Source organism: Pelodiscus sinensis, chromosome 6 (genome assembly GCF_049634645.1).
Source record: "Pelodiscus sinensis isolate JC-2024 chromosome 6, ASM4963464v1, whole genome shotgun sequence".
NCBI lineage: Eukaryota > Metazoa > Chordata > Testudines > Trionychidae > Pelodiscus > Pelodiscus sinensis.
In genome coordinates this window covers 71,848,207-71,874,580 of record NC_134716.1, presented here as the reverse complement: position 1 = coordinate 71,874,580, position 26,374 = coordinate 71,848,207, and the positions used below count along the sequence as shown (strand labels likewise).

The 26,374-nt window shown below is 40.7% G+C and overlaps 1 protein-coding gene across 2 annotated transcripts in view; it reads left to right on the top strand.

Annotated features, from left to right (window-relative positions):
- Nucleotides 1-26,078, top strand: part of SLF1 (SMC5/6 complex localization factor 1) — an 86,502-nt gene extending 60,424 nt beyond the window's left edge. For both annotated transcript variants that reach the window (XM_075932142.1, XM_075932143.1), the window contains exons 16-18: nucleotides 252-344; nucleotides 760-942; nucleotides 7,988-26,078. In XM_075932142.1, coding sequence (XP_075788257.1) covers nucleotides 252-344; nucleotides 760-942; nucleotides 7,988-8,490 — 779 coding nt within the window. In that variant the 3' untranslated portion in view covers nucleotides 8,491-26,078. The remainder of the gene's footprint in view (nucleotides 1-251; nucleotides 345-759; nucleotides 943-7,987) is intronic.
- The last annotated feature ends 296 nt before the right edge of the window (nucleotides 26,079-26,374 follow it).

Below are 26,374 nucleotides of genomic sequence, written 5' to 3'. Positions count from 1 at the left end.
TGAACTGGGGCGAGATAATTCGAGTGTTAAACCTTTTGCAGTACAATTTCATTGCTGGATCTGTGATGGAACAGAAGCTCTGTGGGTTTTTTGAATTTTTTTAAAAGATGTTTAAACAGGACAAAGGAAAATCTTACTCATTATTGAATTTTCTGGCATGCAGCCAGATCTCCTAGTTCCATGCATGTTGATTATTTTCTTTAGTTGCTATCTTGCCTAGTCTAGTATAATCTATTAATTTTTTATGGTAGGAGAGACAGCCCTGCATATAGCTTGCATAAGAAACAAAGTGGAGAGATTGATTCAGCTGCTCTCTTTCCCTGGAACAGACATTAATGTTAAAGGTAAGCTTGTTGATTAACTATTGAACCAACATATTAAATGAACCAAATAATAGTATTTTCATTTTGAAATACAAACCTTCACCTTTTAGAAATAATTAAAGAAAATCTTAATTAATTTAATAATGTGGAGTCAGGACTTAAAGCATAGGTTTTATGAATAGCTAACTTATTACTCAAGTTCAATCATGTTTTCTATTAAGTCTGAACAATTTTCCATGTGTTTTTGAATAAATTTCTTTTTATTATTTTTAAATGGTAAAATAGGATCCGACTTCAAATGAAAATATAAAAAGGTACATTTGATGCTATTTATCAGAAAGAAAATAGTGCTGTTTTAACCAATCAGAATTATAATACTATGAATAGTTTACTATTACTTTTGCTCTTTTAAAACTTCCCTTGATTTATAATTCAGACTATGCTGGCTGGACGCCTTTGCATGAAGCCTGTAACCATGGTAGCACAGTATGTGTCCGTGAAATTTTGCAACGTTGTCCAGAGGTAGACCTGCTCAGTCAAGTGGACGGGGTGACTCCTTTGCATGATGCACTGTCAAACGGACATGTAGAAATTGGCAAGCTTCTACTTCAGCATGGGGGTGAGTGCATTTATGCTAAACTGGTTTTAGGAAATTTTCCATTGTTAAATGAGTCCATATGAAGTTCATAGTATCTTCCTTTGCTGATGGATAAAATCAATACTATTTTGAAAGAAAGGTTTAAAATAAACTTTTTAAAAACAGTTTGATCACTATAGCCAAAAACCTTATTTTTTTTCCACTTCTTTAGATTATCATAAAAATGTAAAATTAACGTAACATATATCCCTGACTTCTAAATTCTTTTCAGTGTTTGAGTGATTTGATTGTTTTTGTTTATTTAAAATGTTTTATCCTCCTATGATGAGGTAGTGAGTTATAGTCTGAAGTTACAGTCTGAGGTAGTGAGTTACAGTGACCGAACATGAAAATTACCCTATTATCAAGCAAATTTACAGATTTTTTTTTTTTTGGTCTTAGTCCGGATTTGCAATGACTTCTGTAGAAATTTACTAAGCTAGTTTTCCAGATCATGTTTCTATATTTAAATGAAAATTTTGCTTACTGTTTATGAAAATGTATCCTTCAAAGATACATTTAGTTTGACAAACTAGCTGAAGAAAGGACTTTTTTGTAATAGTGATAATTGGGGGGGGGGGGGAAGCACCAGTAGAAGGGGGGACATTAGTTTAATATGCATACATTGATCCCAAAACAATTTACAATGCATGCTTTTAATATTTTTTTCTTTAGTGACAGGATTCTTAGATCGTGTCCTTATAAATGTTGTACCAGCTGAATTAACGTACCATGTTCATAAACAAAGCAAATGCAAAAAAAGACTGTTTTTAAAAAGACAGTTGCTCTCTCATCTGTTAAAACAAAGATTTATGTTGCTTGTACTGTTCACACCTACTTTGTGTCCATCTAATCTCTACGCTATATCCTGTGTCCAAATCTTTGTGATAGTGATCATTCTGCATATAACCACATAAAGCAAAAGAATGCACTGTATTTAGATGGATTATAACTTAATTCAGCTTGGTTTCTGACATTATAAGAGTTCTGTATTTACAGTCTTCTCCTGCCCCCTAAAGGCTACTTCTGTGTCTGTTGGGCAGACATCATCTCATAATCAATACATTCCTCTGCTTTTCTGCCTTGGTATGTTTGTTGAGCTTTAGTGCTATCTTCCCCACTGACTCATGCATCTGACATGCCAAGCCAATACCTGCCCTCCCTTCAATTGGTCTAAGTGATGCAAGAGCCAATATTATAGTAAGCACCAGTCTTCAATAGAAAGTGGCACTGCACTGACAGACGTGGTTTTTTTCCTGGGCCTTTGTGAAGTATAGGCAGTGGATAATCCTCTTGTCCTTGGGGAGATCTACTTGCACTTGCATTCATCAAGGTCTTGTGGCAACTGCACTGACTGTGTGCAGCCTTATCTTTGCCTTTGTCAGATTCTAGATTTTGTCCTGTCAACCAGTTTGACATCACCGTGGTGGGAACTGTTATACATTCTTCACAGATTTACTCTTGTTGGTTGTAATTTGGAGCATTTCTGCATTAACTTTCATTTTTTTGCTCTCTTGCTCTTGTTTTCTCTTGTTTTTGTTCGCTCTCTCTTGCTCTGAGTCAGGTTTTTACAAGGTATTCTGTTTTTTCTCCAAAAGGTTATTGTAGATATTTTAGAACAGTGTATCCTTAAAGCAGCATTAACTAAATAAAAATACTCTAGCTACTGTGGTTAGATTTAGTGGTAGAATAATTTTCTGTTGAAGTTAAAACTGCAATTTCTTTTTTAAAAGATAGGCTAATAGAGAGACATTATGTTAAAGAAATGTTGCCATTTTATAGCAACTGAAATTTACAGCTTAAATAAGCAGTCGTAATGCATAACAGGTGGTATTTTCAACATATTTCTGGTCTGGCCATTTAACATACTCTTGATCAATACATTTGTAAAATGTTACAAATTGAACAGACTACCTAAGTAATAAATTATAGGGATTATTAAAAGGAAGAATCTGACATAGTCTGAAGAGCTAACATGTTAGCCTACTTAAAGTAAATTGAACACAGTTTAATATATTACCTAATGTCTGTATTGCAGAGATTGCTAACGGGTATTGTAACTGAGATCTTGTCTATACTTACCGGGAGATCAGCACTGGAGGGATCAATCCCCCATGTGTAGATTTAGTGATTCTAGTAAAGACTAGGGATGTAACAGTATAGCCGATTGACCGATAAGCAAAAGCTTATAGGTTTATGGTGTAGACAGCATGCATTTCATTCTCCCCTTCTCCCTGCCAGTAAATTTTTTTAGCAGGCTCGCCAGCAGCCTGTCTCAGTCCTGGATTGCGATGGGTTCAAGACCTACCCCTGCTGCAGTCCTGCATTTAAAGTGTATTAGGAGCCGGGCGGGTGGGCACCCTGTCTCAGCCCTGGCCCACGCTGGACCTGGGACCTACCCCCGTTTCAACTCTGCATTTCAAGTGTACTAAGAATGGGGCAGGCAAGCAGCCCATCTCAGTTCTGGCTTGCACTGGGTCTGGGAACTCAGACCTCTCTCCCTCCCGCCCCGACAGGAATTGCTGCTACTCTGCGTTGCTCCATCTCTCTCACAAGCAGCAGATCAGGGTGACAGGCAGCTGGTTCATGAGAGGAGCTGGTTTTTAAACTGGCTCTCCTCATGGACCAGCTCCCCACTGGCACCCTGTGCTGCTGCCTCTGATACAGTGGCTTCCGGCCTCGCTCCGGGGGCTATAGAATAGTTGACTAACGGATAAAATTTCAAGAGGTGACTTGACTATTCAATTAACCAATATTTAACATCCCTAGTATAGGCCCTCTAAATCAACCACTGATCACGCTCCCGTCGACTCCAGTACTTCATCAAGAAGTGTAAGGAAGACTCACATAGCTGGAGTTTTGTTCCTTAATTAACATTGCCCTGTAGTGTAGACCTGGCCTTAGTATTTAGTAGCTGAGAGGGACCTGGATTCTCATCTTACTATCTGACTTGATGCATGACTGCAGACAAGTTACTTGACCAGCTTGTGCTTTAGCCAGCCCAACAATAACATCTAGTAAAATCAGGATTATGCTAACAAATAGATTCAGCATATGGGCCCAGTTTCCATAAGCAGGGCTTGACAAATACACTTGCCTGTGGCAAGTAGATTTTACCAGCTGGTGAGTGCAGGGGCGGACTGGCCTGGTGGGCCGTTGTGATGGGCTGGCTGAAGCCCGCACTACGGGCAGCGTGGCCCCATCCGATCCGCTGGCCGGTGGAGGAGCAGAGCGCCGCCGGGAAGGGGGAAGTGTGGTGATTCTCAGCGCTGGGCTGCCTGCATGCAGCTACGGCACAAGGAGGCGGGGCACGAGCAGACGCCAGGATGCTGGCATGACGTGGCGTCCTGACGTCACGGCTGGCGATCACCGGATTCAAAAAGGCTCCGGCAACCCCACAAAGTGAAAGGCAGAAGCCAGGGAGGGGAGCGGAAGGGGCTTGTGCTGTGCTGTGCTGTGGGTAGGGGTTGGGGGAGGGGAAAATATGGGGAAGGGGCTTGTGCTGAGGGGATAGGAGGAGAGGAGGTCAGGAAAAGAAGAAAGGGGAAGGCACCAAGGAACAGGGGTGCAGGAGAGACAAATGCCAGGGGGCCAAGTGCAGACAATGAAGAAAAGGGCAGGAGGGGAGGTGTCAGTGGGAGCAGGGACAGGGTGATGCTGGGAGAGGAGAGAGTAAAGGCATTGGGGACTGGAGGAGGGAGGGGAAGGTGCTGGGAGAAGGCTTGAAAGAAGGGGTGGGCATGAGGAAGGGCATGAGGGAAACGGGGGCAGAGGGTGGTGAGGGGGTGGGTATTGGGAAAAGAGGGCAAAAGGGAAAGGGGCAGTGAGGGAAGGGGGAGGCACTAGGAGGGTGCAGGTGCCAGGGAATTTTGGGGGTGAGGCAGAAGGGCAGACACCTGTACCGGAGGAGAGATGCAGGGTAGGTGTGTAGAGGAAGGTGTTAGGAGAGGGGATGAAGAGGGGTAGCTCACATGATCAGAGTGGGGCTACTGGAGGAGTGGGCACAGTGGGGAGAGAAGGGCTGGTGGAGGGGGGCAGGTCTCAGGAAGGCTGAGGGCACATGAGAAGGGCAGGAGTCAGGACAGCAGAGGAGGGTGAGGGGTTGGGGGGCAGCAGGAGCTGATGAAGCAAGGGGAGGAGACACGGCAGCAGAGGGAAAGGTAGAAGTTTAAGATATTTATTAATAATTTGGGTGATATTTATTAATAACTTATTAGTAATTACTGTTCCCCTTTTTTGTCTGGCGAGTAGGGTTTTTCATAATTTGTCAAGCCCTGTCAGTTACACCAAGTAACTGATCACTAGAAATCCTTACTGAAATTGACTAAATTGCACCTTGAGTTGGTGGGAAGATAGGAAAGGCATGGTTTGGCTTACCAGAAAAAGGAGTATATCAATTTAAAGTCTGGGGGAAGAAAGGCAGAATTTCAACACTGACTCAGGGACCAGAAAAACTGAGGAGATAAGGGCAAACCCAATGTGAGAAGCTTCTTTTTCCCTGGACCACATGGAACAGTATCCACTCTGCCACCCATTGAAGTGGCGAACTATCAGGTTTGATTGGGACCTGCTGTGGGTATTGCACTAGCTGCTCCTTTCTTGGGGAGCTGGAAAGAAAAATTTCCCTCACTACCAGATTGGCCCAGGCAAAGTAGAGTTTTCTTCAGCCTCCACTCAGTGAATTGAGGAACTGGAATTTTTCAGGGTGAGTAGAGAAGAGAGTTGGGCTAAGATGCCCTACCTCATTATGTAAGTGTGGGACAGATGTCCAGTGCATAGCAATGAGATACAGTTGTGGGAGGGCGGTCACCTTCCTTTGCATCATGGCTCACAGGCAAGTTACACTAATAACTTGGTGTTTTTTAAACCATGATTTGAGGACTTCAGTAACTCAGCCAGAGTTAGGGATCTATTGTAGGAGTGGGTGGATGAGGTTCTGAGTTCTGCAGTGTCTAGGAGGACAGATTAGATGATTGTGATGATCCTTTCTGACCTAAAAGTCAATGAGTCTATGATACAGTGATCAGACAAATGGTTTGGTAAACAACATAAAGGAGGTGTTTGCTAATGGAACTGAACGGGGTGGAGTTTGTGGTACTTATGCCTGACACAGCAGTAAGCCAATCTCCATTCCTTTATAGCCCTTCTTAACCCTCATTTAAGGTGAGGGAATGATAATGTCCCATCAGTTCGTTGTCTGGGACCAGGGGATGGAGGTGGGCTGGCAGAACCTCCCAGGTAGATACCGAAATGATCACATACTGTATACTTTTATCTGATGGGCAGTCCCAGACATTTAAAGTTGTAGCTGGATTAAACCATGTACATGTCTCCTTTCTTTCTTCCAGATATCCAATATTATTTTTATGAATACTGTCACTTAAATTTAAAACAAGATGTATTTTTTTCCTTTTCTAAATATTTTGCTTTTCAATATAATATTTCAGATGGTAAACCAAAGCTTTTATAATTCTATAGGAAACTAATTAGGCATTTGATTTGAAGTTGCTTTCTAATATGCCTTTGTTAGAGAAGAAACAGGCTACCTAGGAGTGGATGGGATAAATGGACCACTTTATTGCCGATGCACGCTTACCTTAGACCCCCAACACAATGTTCCGAGTGGCAATAATTAGGCATGTTTCACTCCTTTATCCATGTTACTATGTAGATTCACATGACTATCACTACTTCCCCATAATCCTTATTTAATACTGTCAACTCCTATACAATGAATATTAACAGGCAGGTGATGAATATTATTCTGCCCACCCCTCATTACTGTTTAGAGAATTTCAACACTTTTCTACACCACAAACTTTCTGATTCAGCAGGTTACAGAGATTACAAAAAATGTGACAAAGTGAGAAGACAAAACAAAGTAACAGTGTTCAGTGCAACTATTTTTCTAGGCTGCAAGGACAAAGGGGGGAAAAACACGCTCAAAGGGCAATGCCTGCTCAGGCTGGACTGCTTACCACTAATGTATAGCCATTCCAGACCCCTAATAATTCTTACATATCCCAACAATCTTGACTAGGAAAGAGATTATAAACAGAACCCTTACATGGTCTCCCTCCCCAATAATAGTACAGGCAGTCCCTGGGTTACGTACAAGATAGGGACTGTAGGTTTGTTCTTAAGTTGAATCTGTATGTAAGTCGGAACTGGCGTCCAGATTCAGCTGCTGCTGAAACTGATCAGTTTCAACAGCGGCTGAATCTGGACACCAGTTCCGACTTACATATAGATTCAACTTAAGAACCCCAGGCGTCCCCAAGTCAGCTGCTGCTGAAACTGATCAGCGGCTGATTCCAGGAAGCCCGGGGCTGGGGCTTCCTGTAGTCAGCCACTGGTCAGTTTCAGCAGCGGCTGACTTGGGGATGCCTGGGGCAGAGCAGCTGGGGTGCTGCTGGGTTGGTCCAGTAGCGCCGCCGCTCCTCGGCACTACTGGACCAACCCAGCAGCACCCCAGCTGCTCTGCCCCAGGTGTCCTGATTAAGCCGCTGCTGAAACTGATCAGCAGCGGCTGAATCAGGACTCCTGGGGCAGAGCAGCTGGAGTGCTGCCGGGTTGGTCCAGTAGCGCCAAGGAGCGGTGCTGCGGGACCAACCGGCAGCGCCCCACCTGCTCTACCACAGGCCCGGGGCTTTGTTCCATGTCTCCCTAGTCTGCTGGCGGGGGGGCGCACTAGCTGCGTCCCCCCCCCCCCCTCCCCAGCAGACCAGGGAGACGCTGAGCAAAGCCGCGGAGGACCCGGGCGGGACCGCGGCACTGATCTGGCTCCTCTCCTCCCCCCCACCCCAGCAGACCAGGGAGATGCAGAGCAGCTTTTCTCGCCCTGGAGGACGCGGGCGGCGGGACCGGGCGTCCCGCCGCTCCCGTCGTCCGGGACGAGAAAATCCCCGTTCGTAACTGCGGATCCGACATAAGTCGGATCCGCGTAACTCGGGGACTGCCTGTACTGCTCAGATGCTGTCTTCTAAAAATGCAATTACTATTAATATTTCATTTTTTTTTCTTGCAGGACCACTGCTTCTACGGCAGAAGGACTTTTATGGAAAATTGCCACTGGATTATGTGGAGTCCCTATCAGTAAAACAAGAACTTTTGGATATCGTCCATCCAGAAGAGACTGTCAAGGATTTCCATGAACGCGTGGAAAAAGATTTCCACAGCCAACAAAGAGAACTTTGGTTAATTTTATTTAATAAGATGTTGCTAAATTTCTGTTCAGTTTATAACTTAACTTCACCCTCTCTTTTACCTTTTAAAGAAGTAGCCCACTTAAGTTCACTTCCATTAGGAGCTATTAATGGCTTTAAATTGAAAAGTAGTTATCTTACTGATTGGTTAGTAGATCATTACCTTAGAGAGCTACAGACTTTCCAGAAACTACCAGAGTTAATTCAGGAAATATCTGAGAATCTAAAAAAATCTTATGGAGAACAAGTATATCCCTTACTGGCAACACTAGAAACTTTGGCAGTGGCAACTCAGCTGCCTGCTTTTCATCTTTCTAACAACTGAGACTAATTTTTATATCAGTTCCATTGGTTCAATTGTGATAGTTTATTGTGGACACTGGGCAAGATTCATTCTGCCTAGGTACTATTTGCTGGAAACTGCTTGCCCTTCTGGCACATTAATGTTCTGAGCCAAGACTTCCATAGTTCCACTGAAGGGAACTGTAACTGAACTGTATCCCTATGCTTACTGCACTAGAGGAGAGTTCACTTGCACCTATCAACCCTTCTGTTTTCCTATGCTGGCACATTTTCCATTACAGGAAATCTCGTACCAGAATTCTTGCTGGTTTCTAAGGATGTTGCCCCTAACATTTATCTGATTTAGACACTAAAGCTGTTTACTCTTTTCCAGGGTGTATAGCTACACATGTTGGTCTCATGTGACTGACTTTCTGAATATTTGTCAAATAAAACAAAAATGGAAAAACTATTACCACAATCCATTTTCCTATCTTCTTATCCTAGGAAATACATATTTTTAAAATATATTTAAAATTAGCCAAGAAGTTACTTTTAAAAATTTGTGTATTTATTGTAACACTTGACCAATTCTTCCCAAATTGACTTGGTTGTCAAATACCTTGACAAAGTTCATGCAAATGAGACATTAAACTTTCTAATATTTTTCTGTAGCATTATGATGCTCATTCCCAATGATCAGCTTGACTCAGATCCTGGCAAATCTGACTAGGGAAGGGTTAAAAATAGCCATGCTTTCTTCATGGTGTCCAAATTCATAAGGCTGCTGAGGCCTAGTTTTGTCTCCAACATAAATTACACAAACACTGCTCCAAACTAAGATGGCTTGAAATAGCCTTATGTAGGTTTGTATTACTGGCAAGGATGGCTAAAGCATAAAATGCTGTGAGGAATGGGGATGGTATTTGTGCAGAACTGACACTTTAGTAGCCAGGGAACTCATCCTCTCAGGATGTGGCAGTTTTAAGTTCAATTCCATATAGTTTATTTGAGGTTGAAGCATCAGCCTCCTTAAAAATTGTAGCCCCATTAATATTAGGATTTTGTTCTCAGTACTAAGAATATATGAATATTATACAAGATAAATCCTCTAAATTGATAAACTAATCCTCTAGCCTAATTTAGGATTGTGTGCTTATACAGTATTATGTTGGCTGTGCTTAGTAATTAATTACATAGAAGGGATAAATCCTGCCCCCTCTTCCAAATGTACAGAGGGCTATTCATGTGAGAGAACTGAGTTGATTCTAGTTCATAAGATGAAGAGATGAATGGGGACAGAATTTGTGGAGCAAGGGGGAGCTGAGAATGAGATGGCAATAGAGGATCTGCCAAAATACACTCCCTCCCACCCCCCACTGACTGCTCTGCACATATCCAGTGCCCAACTCAATTCAGGTAGGAATGTGAGGAGAGAATTTGCCAGTAATGGAAAATACATAGAAAGGATGCTTACTGAAATGGTAGAACAAATTATAATTAATTAAAAGATTAAGAATAATCTAAAATCTTAATTTTAGAAGGAATGGACTCATTAGTTTTGTTTCAGTTTTCAGTTCTTTTCTAACAGCAATGAATAGTGTTAAAGAAACTAAAAGACACGGTAATAGCAGTTTTTGGAATTGGTATCGCTTGACTAGAGGGAATAAGTTACATTGACATAGCTGGTTGAGGTACATTAAAACTTCAATTTAGTCTTCATGCAATGGAGATGTGATCTCAGCAATAAAGCCAATGATGATGCTCCGGCTAGTCTGGACTTGGAACCAGATATTTATTACAAATGTTCAATAGTTATTTATGACTGATTACTTGTATTAGGCATATATAGAGAGCAAACTGTTCTAGTGAGGATAGAGAGTTGTCTTGGGTTAGATTTGTTTGCTTTAAGCAGTTTAACTTTTCTACTCTCTGATACAATTATGTTATATTAATGTAAAGTAAGTGAAATGTGATAGTAATTGTAATTTCAGTGAATGCTGTGGTAAACAGGCATAGTGAGAGGGTTCTTATGTACACACCTTGCAAAGAATGCAAAATATGTCTTTAATTTATGGTATTTTATTAGATTTATAAAAATAATGAATGTGAGATTCAATTAAATGTTCAGGTCAGAAAGCCATAGCGACATCTTATAAGTGGTTGGTTCAGATTTCAGAATGAAAAAATCTTAGATATGAAGATGAGACACTTCGTGACTTTCCCTTGAGCTGTTGAAAGAATTTCTTACTTGCTTCCTTAAACATATATTTCCCATAGCTACATGTTATTTCGTCATTTTGTCAGGGTGACAGAGAATAGTACAACTACCAATTCTAAGTTCTGTTTATATATTAAATGTATTTCAGGTGCATCTATATAGCATATCGGTAGAACTACCATGATCAGTGCTCTCATGCAAAGCAAAACATGGGATGTGAGAATCTGAACTGTGCCTGTAAGACAGTAGGAATTCAAGCCATCTTTGCACCACCTGCACCTTGCATAATTTAGACAGCCCTGGTGGCCCTGTCAGAGTTATGGCAGCCTGTCCTTAGCTGCCTATAGGCCCAGCACTGCCTAGAACCTTTCTTTCCCATAGGCACAATGTTATAAATCAGGGGTGGCCAACCCATTCTGGGCAGAGACACAAGATAGCAGCGCGAAAAGCCAGGACAAAGTTGTTGAGGGGAAAAAAAAGACTGCCCCTTTAAAAGCAGCCCCCAGTCACGTTTGGTCGAGGAAAAAAAACGCTCTTAAAAAAAGGCTCTGCCCCTATAAGAAACTGCATTTAAATGTATTTTAAGGCTTTTTGGCCACAGCAGGCTCCTGCTGCCATCTTTATTTCTGCAGCTTTCATGGCCGCGCCGGACGGCTCCACTGCCCAGGTCAGCACAGAGAGCCAGGAGGAGAGGGCCATTTTGGTGGGTGCAGGGGCAGCTTTCGAGGTACGGGGGGGGGGGGACGGAGAGCTTTGCAAACCACACTGCGGGGGGGGGGGGCACGGGAAGAAGAGCCACATGCGGCTCATGAACCTCGGGTTGGCCACAGGTGTTATAAATGGTGATTCCATTCCTGGAATCATGCCTATGGAAGCGGAGGAAAGTAAATAAAACAATAATATATGCCTTTACAAACATTTATTAACTTAAAACAAACATTCAGTCTGAATATAAAGCACAGAAAATACCTTCATTATCTTCACTTGGGGAGGGAGATGGTTATTGGAGAAAAGCAATAAAGGAGGGGACTGGGACTGCATCTGGGTCATCTGGATTGTCAAAATCTCATCTTGCAAGAGGAGGAGGGCTAGACTGAGGGAGTTTGGTTGAGATAAAGTTAGTTTCTGGCGGGCTTTTCTCAATGATAAAATAGGAATGAGGTTTGGACTGAAGACGCCTTCTTCTCATAGAAAATCTCCCTGTAGCAAGCGTAGGCATTCTTAATTGTTGAAATGACCTTCGAACTAGGTTTGAAATTACGATTATCTGTCTCAAAAATTTTCAGCGCTGACTCAAGACCCTGGAATGCCTCCAAAAGTCTTTGAATGCTAAATGCTGGGGGAGAGGGAGTCTCAACGGTAAACTCTTCTTCAATTACCCGTGGTTCTTAGATTTCCAAAAGATCTTCATTGGTGAGCTCCTGAGCATGAGAATCCAACAACTCAGTCACGTCTTCAGGAGAGACTTGGAGAGCCAGTCAATTTGCCATCTTGACCACAGATCCAGTGACTTCTGCTAAAGGATCTTGAAAGTCCTCAAAATCCTGAACAAATTCAGGGCAGTTTCTTCCAAACTCCCCTGAGGTTGGATTCGGTGACAGCATTCCAGGCTTCTTTAATGACTTTCATGGCATCCAAAACATTGAAAGACTTCCAGAATTCTTTGATTGTTGGTCCACCTTCTTTGTCAACTGCTTCTACCAGCCTCTTAAAAGTCCCTCCAAAATAATAAGCCTTGAATGAACTGATGACACCCTGGTCCATTGGTTGAAGCTATGCAGTCATGTGAGGGGGTAAGAAAACAATCTTGATGTTCAGATTTGCATCTTGAGGAATTCTGGGATGGCCTGGAGTATTGTCCAAAATGAGCAGTGCTTTAAATGGTAGGTCATTTTCAGCACAATGTTTTTGGACCTCAGAAACAAAATTATAGCTGAACCAATTTTCAAAAATAAATGCAGTCACCCAAGCTTTGGCGTTTGATTTCCAAATGACTGGAAGTCATTCACTAAACCCTTAAGAGTCTCAACATGATAGACAAGCATCAGTTACAATTTGCAGTCCCCCGCAGCATTAGCTCCCAACAACAAAATCAGTAGATCTTTAGCTGCTTTGAATTCAGGCATTGACTTTTCTTCATTCACGATGTAAGTCCTCAATGACATTTTCTCCCAATAAAGTCTTGTTTCATCAACATTGAACATCTGTAAAGAACAATAGCCTTCCTCTTTGATGATTTTGGCTAACATCTGTGGAAAATCCTTTGCTGCTTCCGTGTTGGCAATGGCTGCTTCTTCCTGGACTCGAATGTTATGCCAATCAATTCTCTTCCTAAAGTGGTCAAACCAACCCTTGCTAGCATTGTAAGAGTCATCTTGGATGTTTCACCATGCTTATTCTTAAGTGCCTTGAAAAGACTTTTAGCCTTAGCCAAAATAGTCACTTGATTGAGAGGCATATGGAGGCACTGCATCTGATCATTTATCCACAAAATTAAATTTTTTTCCATCTCGGGAATGAGCCCATCACGTTTTCTAATCAGTGTTGTTTGCATTGAGCTTGCACTCTTCACTTCCTGTAGATATTTAGTCTTGTCCTTCAAAATCGTACTCACAGTTGAATCAGAAAATTCAAATTTATTACCTAGTTTACAAACTTCCATGGCTGATTTGTGAAGCTTCAAAATTTCATGTTTAATTTCTAAAGTAAGGGCTTTCCTGAGCTTCTTTGTTGATTTTTCCACTCTCTGCCTCACTTTTCCTTTTCTCAGACATGGGGTATGTCTACACAGCAAAGTTATTTCGAAATAACTTTCTTAGCGTCTACAAAGCCAAACCACTATTTCAAAATAAATTTGAAATAGCGGAGTGCTTATTTTGAATTTGGTAAACCTCATTCTACAAGGAATAATGCAGTCCGTCTTGCAGCAACGCGTCCAAGAGAAGCACCAGAGTGCCCAGGGGTAGCTCTGGCTACATGTTGCAGAGTTCTCTGGTCACCTGAGTGAGGGTAACCAGAGCACGCAGAGATAAAATGCTTTGCTGTCCCTCATCGAGGTAGACAAACAAGCAGGGAAACCTGAGAACTGGCTGGCCGGGGGGGGGGGGGGGGGGGGGATGTCCTTTTAAGCACAGACCTCAGATAGTCTCAGGCAGCAGCCCCACACAGTAAGTCCTGACCTGGTGCCCTGCCGGAACTGTTTCTGGCCAGCCTTAAATGCGATTCACAGTCCACTCAGTGTGGACACGCTATTTCGAAATGCATTTTGTGTGTAGACACGTTATTTCGAAATAAGCTATTTCAAAATATGATATTTCGAAATAACACAGTAGTGTAGACAGACCCATGGTGAACAGCAAAATACACTCAGTTGCATTTCCTGTCTGTACGTTTCCTGTTTTGTGATGAAACGTGGATGACGCCGTCATAAATGTGAGCTGCAGACGTAAATTGGGGGTTTTAGGAGCTCTCTTACATGGGGAAAAAATGGTCATAAATGCAGGGGGTTGTAAGTCAGGTGGTCGTAAGTTGGGGGGGTCTCCTGTGTATCTAATTCTTAACTAACACTTTATTTCTAATTAATTCACATAAGCTTTTCCCATGAATTTACAATTAGGCTGTGTCTAAACTGGCCAGTTTTTCCGGAAAATCAGCCGCTTTTCCGGAAAAATTTGCCAGCTGTCTACACTGGCCGCTTGAATTTCCGCAAAAGCACTGACTTCCTACTGTAAGAAATAAGTGCTTTTGTGGAAATACTATGCTGCTCCCGTTCAGGCAAAAGTCCCTTTTGCGCAAAACTTTTGCCAGTGAAGACAGCTCAGATTTGTTTTCCGAAAAAAAGCCCCGATCGCGAAAATGGCAATCAGGGCTTTTTTGCGGAAAAGTGCGTCTAGATTGGCACAGACACTTTTCTGCCAAAAGTGCTTTTGCGGAAAAGCGTCTGGGCCAATCTAGACGCTCTTTTCTGAAAATGCTTTTAACGGGAAAACTTTTCCATTAAAAGCATTTCTGGAAAAATCATGCCAGTCTAGACACAGCCTCACAGTAAAAGGAGACCTACTAAGTTGATGAAAAGTAATTTTTTTCCCCTCCCTCCAATAGTGAGGAGATTCTCTATGTCCTCTTGAAGTAGTTTTCTTGCAGACCCTACTTTGTCCACTGGAAAAGCACCCTTTGTTATGGTACCCTAGTAGGCTGCCCTGCTATCCTGTCACTAGGTGTCCCTGAATGCATTTCCCTTGGGTATCAAATCATGTCTTTACCTCTTCTGAGATGGAATTCCACAATTCACCCACTCTCAGATTGGTTTCTGGATTATAGCCCCTTAATATCAAGTGTAACTAATTTAGCAGGTTTAGCTGGGGTTGGATCCTGCATGGGTTCTCTCTCTTTTGGGAGCCTGTGACAGCATGCATCTTCAGTGAGACAGAAACAGCTTCTTCAAAACAAAGCCCAATTTATTTTGTTGAAAAGATACATGGCACTTAGAGATGTGACCTACACACACTTTCCCTTATTGAAGTGTAGCCTCTCTAGCCAGAGCTTGGCCAGTCTGGCTGCTTCTTATTTGAGAATTAGGAGAAACCACCTACTTTTTGCAGTCTTCTCCCTCTGGTTCAGCAGGCTGTCATTCTCAGGCTACCAATCAATAAGTTAAATATTTAATACCAGTTAATTGCTTGTTTTATAAAGTGCTGTGCAAACCTATCATGGGTTGTAAGTAATACTAGCAGGCTGTGCCCCGTGCTTGCTATGCTTGCCAACCCCCCTCTCCCTGGTGGCTTTCGTGGCCAGAGAGCATTAGAGCGTGATGATGTCATTCTGCAGGTTGGGGTGCAGGGTCTGGTCTTGGATTTAGGGATTTGGAGTTCAGGAGGGACCATGAGCTAAGCTTGGGTCAGTCAGTTGGGGTGCCAGAGGAGTTCTAGATGCAGGCTTGGGAAGGGTGTTCGGATGCAGGAGGGGGTTCATGACTGGGGTAGGGTTTCAGAATGTGAGCTCCAACTGGGCTCTGCATATCTCAGGTGGCTCCTGGGTGATGGTGCAGTGGGGCTAAGGCAGGCTCACCCCTACCCTGGCCCTGGCCCACTCCCAAAACCAGTCAGCAAACTCCCTCCCAAGTTCTGTTGTACCCCCTCTCTGCCCACAAGGTGGGAGAAGGAGCACCCTGACATCAGAACCCCTCTTCTCTCTTCCTGCACAGCAAGCAGGAGGCTCCTCGGGGTGGGGGGAGGCAGCTCCAAGGCAAAGGGCAGGAGGTGTACAGCAGTAGGGGGAGGAGCAGCCAAAGTGTGGGCAGTTGATAGCCTCTTGGCCAAACCAGCCAGGATCATCTGTCAGAGGATCCAAGATCTAATAGTAGATCCCGATCTAGTGGTTGGTTACCACTGCTTTTAAACTTTCTCTTTAGCTTGATGTTATTGAATGTACAGGAACATAATGTCAATAGTATTTAAGTTGGGATTATACAGTACTGTAATATTTTTTCTTAATATTTTATCATTTTTGAAAACAAGCCCAATAAATAGGCTAACTTGAATCTTAAATCCAAATATCTTTGATTCAGATCATTTGAGGATGCTTAAATATGTGTGTCCTACAAAAGAAGTTTGTAGTTTATGTATCTTTCTGATGTATTAATGGCAGAAATAAAAAATACTTATGAGCAATATTATATTGATGTCTGCATTTGCAGCTAAGTCTTAAATACAAATATTAGTGTGAGTAATTGTCAATCCTATTTAATAAATGTTGAGAAAATGTCCATAATTTGGATTGAGATCATAACCACCAGATATAAAACATTTACACAAGTTGTTGAAACCATTGACACAAGTGCCAGTTCTTCAGCTAAGGTAGAATCATGATGGGGGGGAGGGTGTGTGTCTTTAAAATGAGGCCTTAAAAAATTCCAGCCTGCTTTGCATGGATGTTAAAGATGACATGGTGCTTTTAGTAAGGTGAGAAGTTTGCCTTCATGTCACTGACCAAAACATTTCCCTTTCCCCTACTATTTCCCCCTGTGTGTTGTGTTAAGTTTATTGCCTCCTTACTCACCCTGCTTTATTTCAACAATGCTGGTACATATTTCATGCATAAAGAGTGATAGTCTTTTTCAACAAAAGGGACAGTAAAAGTGTATAAATTGTTGATTTATAATGATTATATAGTCTTCAATATTTTCAGTACTGGCTTAATTTTAAATGTGTAGAACTTAACTATATTTTATCATCTTAACCTAGCAGCTCATTAATACACAAATGCTTTTTCCTCCCATTTAATCCAGTGTGGTTCAAGGTGAGTTATTGTAAATGGTTTCATCACTAAGCACCACTATTAGCATATGCAGGCTGTTCTGAAAACTCAAAATGACACCTCTCTAAGCAAAATTCCCTTGTCTTGGAATTTTAAGGCTCCAAGACTCTAGTAATGCTACACTGAAATAATTGAGTACCTGTAAGCAACTGTGGTTTAAATGACTGATTAAATTACAGGCAGTCCTCGACTTATGTCAGATCCGACTTATGTCGGATCCGCAGTTATGAACGGGGCCCCGGAGGACACGGACTGCGGGACCTCGCGGTCCTGCGGCCCGTGTACTCCGGGGCTTTCTCCGTGTCTCCCTGGCGGTTCCGACTTACATACAGATTCAATTTAAGAACAAACCTACAGTCCCTATCTTGTACGTAACCCGGGGACTGCCTGTACTCCAAAAATACATAAGCGATCCACTAGGATTGAGACCCTTTTGTCCCTATCTGTTTAAACTTGATAATAAATAATAAGGGGAGAATGGAATATACTTGTTTCCTTTTTCAGTGATGCTAGTAGGAATTACTGTTGTTGACTACTACAGTGGAAGAGATTACTGATTAGGAAGGAAAAGATGGCAACACTTAATGTAGTGTTCTAACAAAAAACCATTAAGAAACTGAATCTGGGATCTTGCTTTTCAAATTTGTCCATTCAAGCTCTCCACCAGTTTTTCAGATGGGTTGTTGCTGCATTGGCTTCTGAAAGTTGATTCACCGAAATTGCAAAGAATTAAAAACAAAAGGATGTTTGAATATTCAGTCTCTCAAGATTGTTAATCTCAGAGTGAGTATGCACACAAAATTTTAATCTGTCACCACAGTCCCTTGTAAATAGCTAAAGGTTAGAGTAATGTTTCTTTAGTTTCATCTGGAGAAGTGGGTTGTGCCCACGAAAGCTCATGATACCATCTACTTTTTTGTTAGTCCTGCAGCACCTTAGAGACTATTTGTTGTTTAAGTTTTGTTAGAATAGTGAACAGTAATTCTCATAACTGAACTTCTTTTATGCATTTCTTAATTTTCCACAGATATTCAGGTTGGTAATATCTCACAATTTTCTTTTAACAGCTGGTACATTTAATTCAACCAATATTGCTGTTGTATTTACAAATAGGGCATGTTTTAGTCAGACCATATTTTGCCACAAGACAACAATTATTGTTCTGTTACATCTTTTTCAAAGAATCAAGAGGTACTCTATTGAAAAGTCATTACAGATAAATATAGAGCTGGTATGATGTAATGATTTGGGTTTGAAGCTCTTTTTAGAAAATAAACCATTATTTAATATCTATATCATATATATATGTATCCTATTACAGTACAATGTTTTCAAATTTTATTTTTTTTCTAATACTCTGTGCACTAGTTGCCCATTTATTAATAATTTCGTATTTTTACTTCACATTAAAGATGTGCTGCTAGAACTCTATTGTTGTTTTTGTTTTTTAAATGAGGTCTTATATTATATAGATGGGTATTTTGGGGACATTTAGGGTACGCAAAGAAATTTTCCTCAGAGTGATTATTTGTCAGTTTGAGATGGTCAACCACTCATTAGTTTAAGCCTTCTCAAAGCAGACCTTCTCTGTGTGAGGGACACACTATCTATAATGGCTCTCAAACTGCTAAAGATTGAACTTTTTCATATGGATACCATGTGGCTTGATGATAACATATCTTCTCTATCAACTCCTTATGATTTTAGGAGTGTTCATAGAACATGAAGAATTACTTGTTCCCTGATGGGTCTTTTCAAACTCAACACAAGAAAGCAGGGAGGGAACTGATAAGATTAAATGATGGGTACACTTATCAAAGGCTCTACCATTGATGTATTTATAGGGAGTTCACTACTGTTATTAGATTAAGGGTCTTTTTTTTTTGTCAAATTCAGAAAAATGCTTTCAAATGCATATTGTATGACAGCAGCATCAGTTTTAAGAGACAGCTTTGAAATGGTCTTACCGAGTTTGCCTATAGCGAGTCCTAGCTACCAGTAAAATTGCTGAATTACTGTTCTGTTAAAAGGTGCTCTCTCATGCCTCCACAATGGAAAACAGGAAAAAGAACTAAGCAAAAGAAACTTTACACAGGTGTATTGTCTAATTTGAAAACTTTTCATTTTATAATATCTCCTGATTTTTTTTTCTAAAGCTAAAAAATCTGAGCTAAAACCACCTAACTGCCAGCAAACATCAGGGACAGACATATCAACCACTCTGTAACTATAGCATACGTAAGTGATATACATCTTTAGTTTCTCAGTAAATTCCCTTTACTTGCCTTCTGTCTGCCTCTGTTATCCCAGCCAGGATTTTGAATTCCTAAACATGTCACATTTTTATAATGCAGTAGGTAAACATGGGGCTTCATGGAGCTGTGTAGACAAATGGCCCATGTCCTGGAGAATGTACAGTCTTAGGTCCCATATTCCCCTCTGTTTCCTGGGGATTACAAATAGATGAGTGCCACTGTCCCACTACCTGAATTTCTGTAGGCACTTCAGGTGGGGCATGGAGTTTCCAGTCAGCAGGGGCTCTACCTCTTCTGTTGCCAGATTTTCAACCTACTCCCATTTTCAACCTACTCCCATAGCCCTTGGGGAAAATTGGCCTAAATTACTGTAAATAGTAGCTGCAATAAAATCTGCTGTTTGTTTGCCTCTATGCTGATTTGAACCCCTTTAAGTTCTATAAAATTCCATGCAGAAGTAAAGGTACCTCATCTGAGCCGCTGGCACCGTCACCTTCCTTAGCCCTGTTATGTCTTCATATTTACTCTGGCATAGCAGTGCTTATTCTGGTCCATTCTCTTGTGGCTTATACGTATTTGTGATTTAATTATAAGGTCACTTTGTCCTAAGTGAGAGTTTTATCTAGTTTAGCTTTCTAAACTAACCATTTATTGTCTGTCTGTGGTGGCAGGCTCTGCAGATGATGCTGTAGCTGAAGTTAAAAGGTAAGGGGTTTGGCTTCAGAGGTTGACACATTTGCAAGTCAAGACCAGTTATCAGAAGTTCCTATGAAACTTTGGTGCCTAAGTGTCATTGACAGCCAATGGAACTTCGGCGCTTTTGAAAATGTTTGGCCTTAGGTCTGTTTACTTTTGATAAATGATACATGCTAAATAGATTTCATTAAGACTGTATGAGAATGTTTGTGGATTTGAGATTGTGAAGTCAGTGTTTGAAAAACAAACAACATTTGGTTTCCTAGAGTTCATTTGTACATATGGTTTAACATCTGAGATGGGGTAAGCATAAACCAGCAACTTTTGCATTTAGTACTTCTGTACATACCAAGTTTAGACACTAGATAAATAGCTGTTTTTTTGTTGTTATAAGGATTTAAAATGTAGGATAAAAGGTTGCTGTTAAATGAGTGTGCTGGATGTTTTCTATATAGGGGTTTGTGAACTAGAATTGAAATGACATACATTACTAGAGCTGCTCAACAGGGTCTGTGTTGTTATACTGATATTTTATCAACCATATGTTAACTGCAAAGAAAAGCTTAACTTTCACAGCCGAGATATAGGCAAAACCTAGGAAATTCAAAGGTAAACCTGACAGTTCTGTTGTTTGCTTTTTAAATTGGTCATTTAATTTAGTGCTAATGAAAAACAAGATATAATACACCAGGTTGAACCGAGAGCAGCTTGGGCAGATACTGTGCAAGCCTCCACACACAGATCTATCAGTGCACCTAAAGCCTCATTTGCAATGCCCTTCTCTTATAATCCTGGTTACTTTCAAGTGTGCTAGATTGTGACGTGGGTCTGTGATTTAGGGTATGTCTAGAATACACAGTTTTTTCCGGGCTACCATGTCCAGGGAACGCATTTGCTCTTCCGCTTTTTTTTTTGCAGAAGAGCAAACATGCTATTTTGGAAGTCCCTGTATTCCTTGTTCCACAAGGAATAAGGGGGCTCGTCCGAAATTTGGCCCAGTCTAGACGGGCCAAATGTCAGAAAAGCCTCTTCCGATAAAAATTGAAGCACATTTTGCATAGCTTTTTCCAAAAAAAAAAAGATGTAGTCTAGATGTACCCTTAAGGATTAAGAGACACCAAAACTCTTGAGTATCTGTGTCTGAGATTTAAACCCGTTTTCCAGCCAGGCTGCTGGTATAATAGTCAAGTTGTGTGTCTATGACTTTTTTCCTCTCTTTGATTTCTCTCTGGTTGGATTAAAATCTAAACAACATCCACAATTTTGAATATCCCCACATTTGACTGTGGATCAATGAAAACGGTTAATTATTTAAGATTTATTTAAGAATCTTAATACCAAGGGATAAGTGATCAGTTTCTCATAGGTGCAGCAGATCTTGTTCATATATTCATATATATATATATATACACACACACACACACACACATATACACACACACACACACACTCTAACAATTCTTAAATGATTTCTGCTGACCTATTTGCATAGTGGGATAGAAGGGGAAAGAAGGCCCTGAGATTTCTTTAAGGAAGTCCATCTTCTTCTTGGGCTTGAGGACCAGGATGTTAGCTGGGGCAGGGGAATTTCCTAGTTGATGAGGCAGATTGAAGAAAGCAGTGGAAACCTATTGGCTCCTGTACACCCAATGTGTTAATCGGCACCCTGGACAGAGGAAAGCATTTTGTTTTGGGGGGTTGAGGATCAGAAGGAACGTTTCCCTTGCTGACAATCGGCCTGGTCTTAGTGGACTTTTTTGATTTCCTCTCAGCTGCTCATCCCTATTAAGTTAGGTTGTAAAGATCATGGTGCACCTTGGCAGGTGCTCAATCCCAGTCATCATTCACTAAGGAGTCTGGTTCCATGACAAACTACAATTGGAAGCAAAATTTAGAGAATGCATCTTTGAAGAGAGTGTAGGAACTGGGATTGAATCTCCTAATTTGTGTATAGCAAAGATCCATTCCCTTGTATTTTTTTAAGCATCTTGGGGGAGGGGGGAAGGCAGTGGGATTCCAGAAGGAGTATTTGAGATCAAGTTAAATGTGTGGAAAAATGGGCTAAGACTAGCTTCCCCCTGGTGTTATAGATTGCAGAAAACAAAATCACCTGAACCTAACAAGTTATTGCCAGATAGCTTCCCACATGTGTTTAATGAAATTGCAACCTAGTTAAACCAAAATGATGACATATTGTCTGTGTTCCTGCAGTGTCCAAAACAATCTGTTACTTGAATCATATGGTATAATAGTTTCAGGTAATTTTTCTAAATTAATACAGCAAGGAAACTGAATCATGCTGATATTCAAGGTTCCCATTTATTTAATAAGAACTTCCAGCTGGTTGTCCTTTCTTTGCCATTGGTCAATGCACAGCATTGTACCTAAATTCAATCACAAAGTTACATGCATTGGAATTAATATTTGCCTATTTGTTTTCAGTGTGTTTTTTTGCCCCAAAAAGCTTATCAACTTTTAATCTAAAAGTATTTTAAGAGCAAAGTTTATAACATTATGAAAATCTATTCACTAGTGATACAATTGTACTATTGCCTTAGCTATAGCATTGAATGTCAGCTTATTTGATGGCCAAAGTAAATGTTATTCTTGAATGCTCTTTAAACAGCTTGAAATATAATAAGCTAATAATGTGAAGTCTTTTTCTGTGAATTACCTGGTCTAACTTCTTTGGAATTTGACTGAGAAACATCAGTTTTGACTTGGCTCTCTAGTGATCTTTTGTGTTAAAAGTAACATTGTTTGCTTATTGCTAGACCACTAGAGGCTAAACTATTTAGGATTTTCTACTTGAATAATCTGACAAATATTAAAAAAAACTTGACATAATTGGATTTGTGTTGTTAAACTTTACTTCCAAGATAAATGTTATATCGCCATCTTACTACGGCTCAGTTTAAATATTTTTAGAAAAAAGTCCCAATTTTATTAAAAATATGACTATTCTTTAGGTGATAAATTCTGACATGAGAAAACAATTCTGTAGAACTATGACTCAATAATATCCAGATGTAAGCTAATCTCAGAGCAGTAAGAATCTATTAATACAATAACAGTTCATGAAATCATGAGATGTGCTTGTCAGTTTTTAAATGAATATTTTATTGAGCCGAAATCTTCATTTATAAGTAAAATTTAAATTCACTGGATTTATTGCTATAATTTAAGGTATAGGTATTGCATTTATAGTGCTCTGTGTTGCAAAAATAATCTACCTTGCCTGATGCTCTGATCTTGTCCAGATTCTTTTCAAATCCCTTAGTTCTACCAGCAACAGTATTACATGGTTCTTTTTTTTTCCCTTTAAGGGTCTTCATTATCTAGTTTCTACATCTCTCTATTTCCCTATCATCATGCTCTTAGCCTTGGACATCTTCTACCTGGTTCTGTAAGTGCTCTTGTAAAGATATGTTTTCATCAATCCTGTTAATGACCTAAATATCTCTCAGCTCTTTCCATGAGCAATCAAAGCTCCCTACTAAAGCATATGAAGATTGGTTGCCTTTGTGCTTTAGCTCTCTTAAGATGAAGTTTTATATTAAATTGTTCAAGATATTTCTATTGCCCTGATGCCTGTTTGTTAGTGCAGTCCTGCTTCCCACAGCCTTCTCTGATCTGACACCATCCTTCTACAGAGTTAATCTGTGGTAGAAGAATGGGGTGGGGGGGAATGCCTCTTCCTAGAACCTAACAATCACCATTTTGAAAAGGAAGTGGCCTCTGTGTCAATCAGCTATTTCTTGCAAAGCAGTCTGGAAATCACCTCACCAAGACTGGCACATTGGCAAGGAGAAATAGAAAGATGGTATAACCTGTTTAGAGTCAGTGAACATATTCTTGAGACTAAACTCTAAAGTTTTATATGGATTAGTTAAGTGATTAAACAGGGTAAAGTAGGGTTGTGATGGTTTTCTTATGGGCGGGAGAGTAGATACCTCATTTCCCAATTTTTTGCTGTCTATTCTAGAAGAAATGTGATTTTCTGTTATCTTTATAGTGAATACCCATTGGTAGTTTTAATCCCTTTCCTCTTCCTCCTGAAAGTATAACACATCATCTTACTGCCTAATAAATACCCTTGTATAAAAGTATTGTTATAAACATGCAACCTTCTTAGTTGCACTAATATTTTAACTATTATTTATTGTAGAATGTACACATTTCTTATTCAGAATGTTATAGTACATACAGGTTAGCACTTTTGTTAGCAGTTCTCACAGTAGTGAGAAACTTAAGCTACTGTCAATCTGAGTCGCTAGCGGAGCTAAGAATAAAGTCCTCCTGACTGCTAATTTCCTGGCCACATGCGATGCTAGACTATATTTCACCCTTTGACCTAATGCAACATCCCTTTCTGGAAAAAAGCACTAAATGAGTGATGAAACTATATTTTTCCTTCTTTTTGGCAGAAATGAGAACTTTTAGACCAAACCTGGTGAGAAGTTTTTGGTAATGTGAATGGAGAATTTATAAAAGTTAATTTTTTGGTAAAATGTTACTGTACAAAAGTCATTTATCAGAAATGACATGTGAAATTCTTAACAGCTGTAGAAATTAGATATCTAGAATTAATCAGAGGTGCAAGTCAAAACTATTCTCCAAAAGGCATCCTGCACAAAGCACCATGGACAACTTTGGCTACGTCTAGACTGCAAGGCTTCTTTCGGAAGAAGCTTTTCTGGAAGAGATTTTCTGAAAAAACATCTTCCAAAAGAAAGCATCCACATAGCAAAAATGCATCAAAAAAGCAATCTGCTTGTTCAAAAGATTAGCATCCACACTGAATGGATGCTTAGTGCATTTAAGCTGTGATTACTATGGATGGAGTGACCACCAAGGCACCTGTGCTTTTTCCTCTTCTTTCGAAAGAATTCCATCTTCCTTGTCTACACACACCTTTTTCTGAAAGAGCTCTTTCAGAAAAAGGCTTCTTCCTTATAGAAAGAGGTTTACCAATGTTGGAAAAAAACCCCTGTTTCAATTTTTTTGTCAACAGTATACGATTTTAGTGCACACAAGACTTTTTTTTGGAAAAAAGTCTGTTTCTCAAAAAAAATGCTGTAGTGTAAACATAGCCTCTGAGAGCAAAACTGGCAAGTCAGCAAAAAATCTTGGTGAAGCACTTGCTTTAAAAAAGTTATCGTGGTAAAGCATGGACTTGAAGCACTTTAATCAGTGTTGCTTATGTACATTTTGTTTGCACCATGTGATGGACTGAAGCATTAAAATATTAAGTGGTAATTCTCTACTTTTCATTTTAATCTGGAAAAATGTACTGCAGTTTTCATTCAGCTCTAGTCCATGCTTCTTCCAGCATATAAAATTAATGAGAAAACAAGAGTACAGGTCACCAAACAAAAATGCTGCCAAATCTCTAACATACTTGACAGCATGTTTTTGTTTAATGATCTTGTCGTACATTAAGCAGTGGAGGCTGTTTAGATAGGAAAAGGTGCACGCATTTTAAGGGCAAGCAAGCTCAAGAGTGACTTTTTGCTACAGAGCAGGTCAGCTGATGGAGGCTGACCCATTTGTCCTCACCTGCTGCTGCCCAGGGGATAGGGAGGATTCTCAGACCCGATAGGTCCATGTCAGTCGAGCAGCACCTTCCCTTAGAAGTGGAGAAATAGCCAATCTGATGAGGTGGGAGGGAGAAGCAATTATTACAGTGCCCTGAGTGCATTCTGAAAATATAGGCTAATGTAAAGTGTGCGGGGTAAGGGGGTAATCTTCCCCACAGCAGGGTTGGAGGCTTTGGCAGTAAACATGAAACAGAACTTAAAGGATGACATCCTAGCCCAGTGGTCCCCAACCTTTTGGGGTTGCCGCCCCCCCCCCCCCGGGGGTGGGGCTGCGCATGCGCCGCATGCCCGGGGCACAAGAATGGCTTGTACCAGCCCTGCTCACTCAGCAGGCGCCATGGTGCCGATGGGCACCACATTGGGGACCACTGTCCTAGCCTATGTAAATGTGGCGCAGCTGTCCACTGTGCATACTGCATAAATCAATGGGTTGGTGAAGGAGTTTAAAAAGCTATTTGTTCCAAGGAGCAGAAGCCATAGAGGTCCTCCATAGTTTCTCACACACACACACACACACACACACACACACACACACACACACACACACACTCCATTTAATCCACATTTGAAGGGGGCAGAAGAATAGCAAAGAGGGGACATTGATGGAAGCCCCTTCCCTATCTGCTTATGGAATTACTCACACTTTCTTAAATGGCTCAGAGTACCTCACACATGAATGAAATTAGCAGCTCAAACCACTTTCCAGTGTAGCTGGACAATACTGTAAATGTTCATAAGGTAGACGTTACCACAGAACTAAATATTAGAAATGCAGAATAGGAAATTGCACAACATCTGATGATACCGACTACAAGGCTTTCAGTACAACAGAGAAAGTCC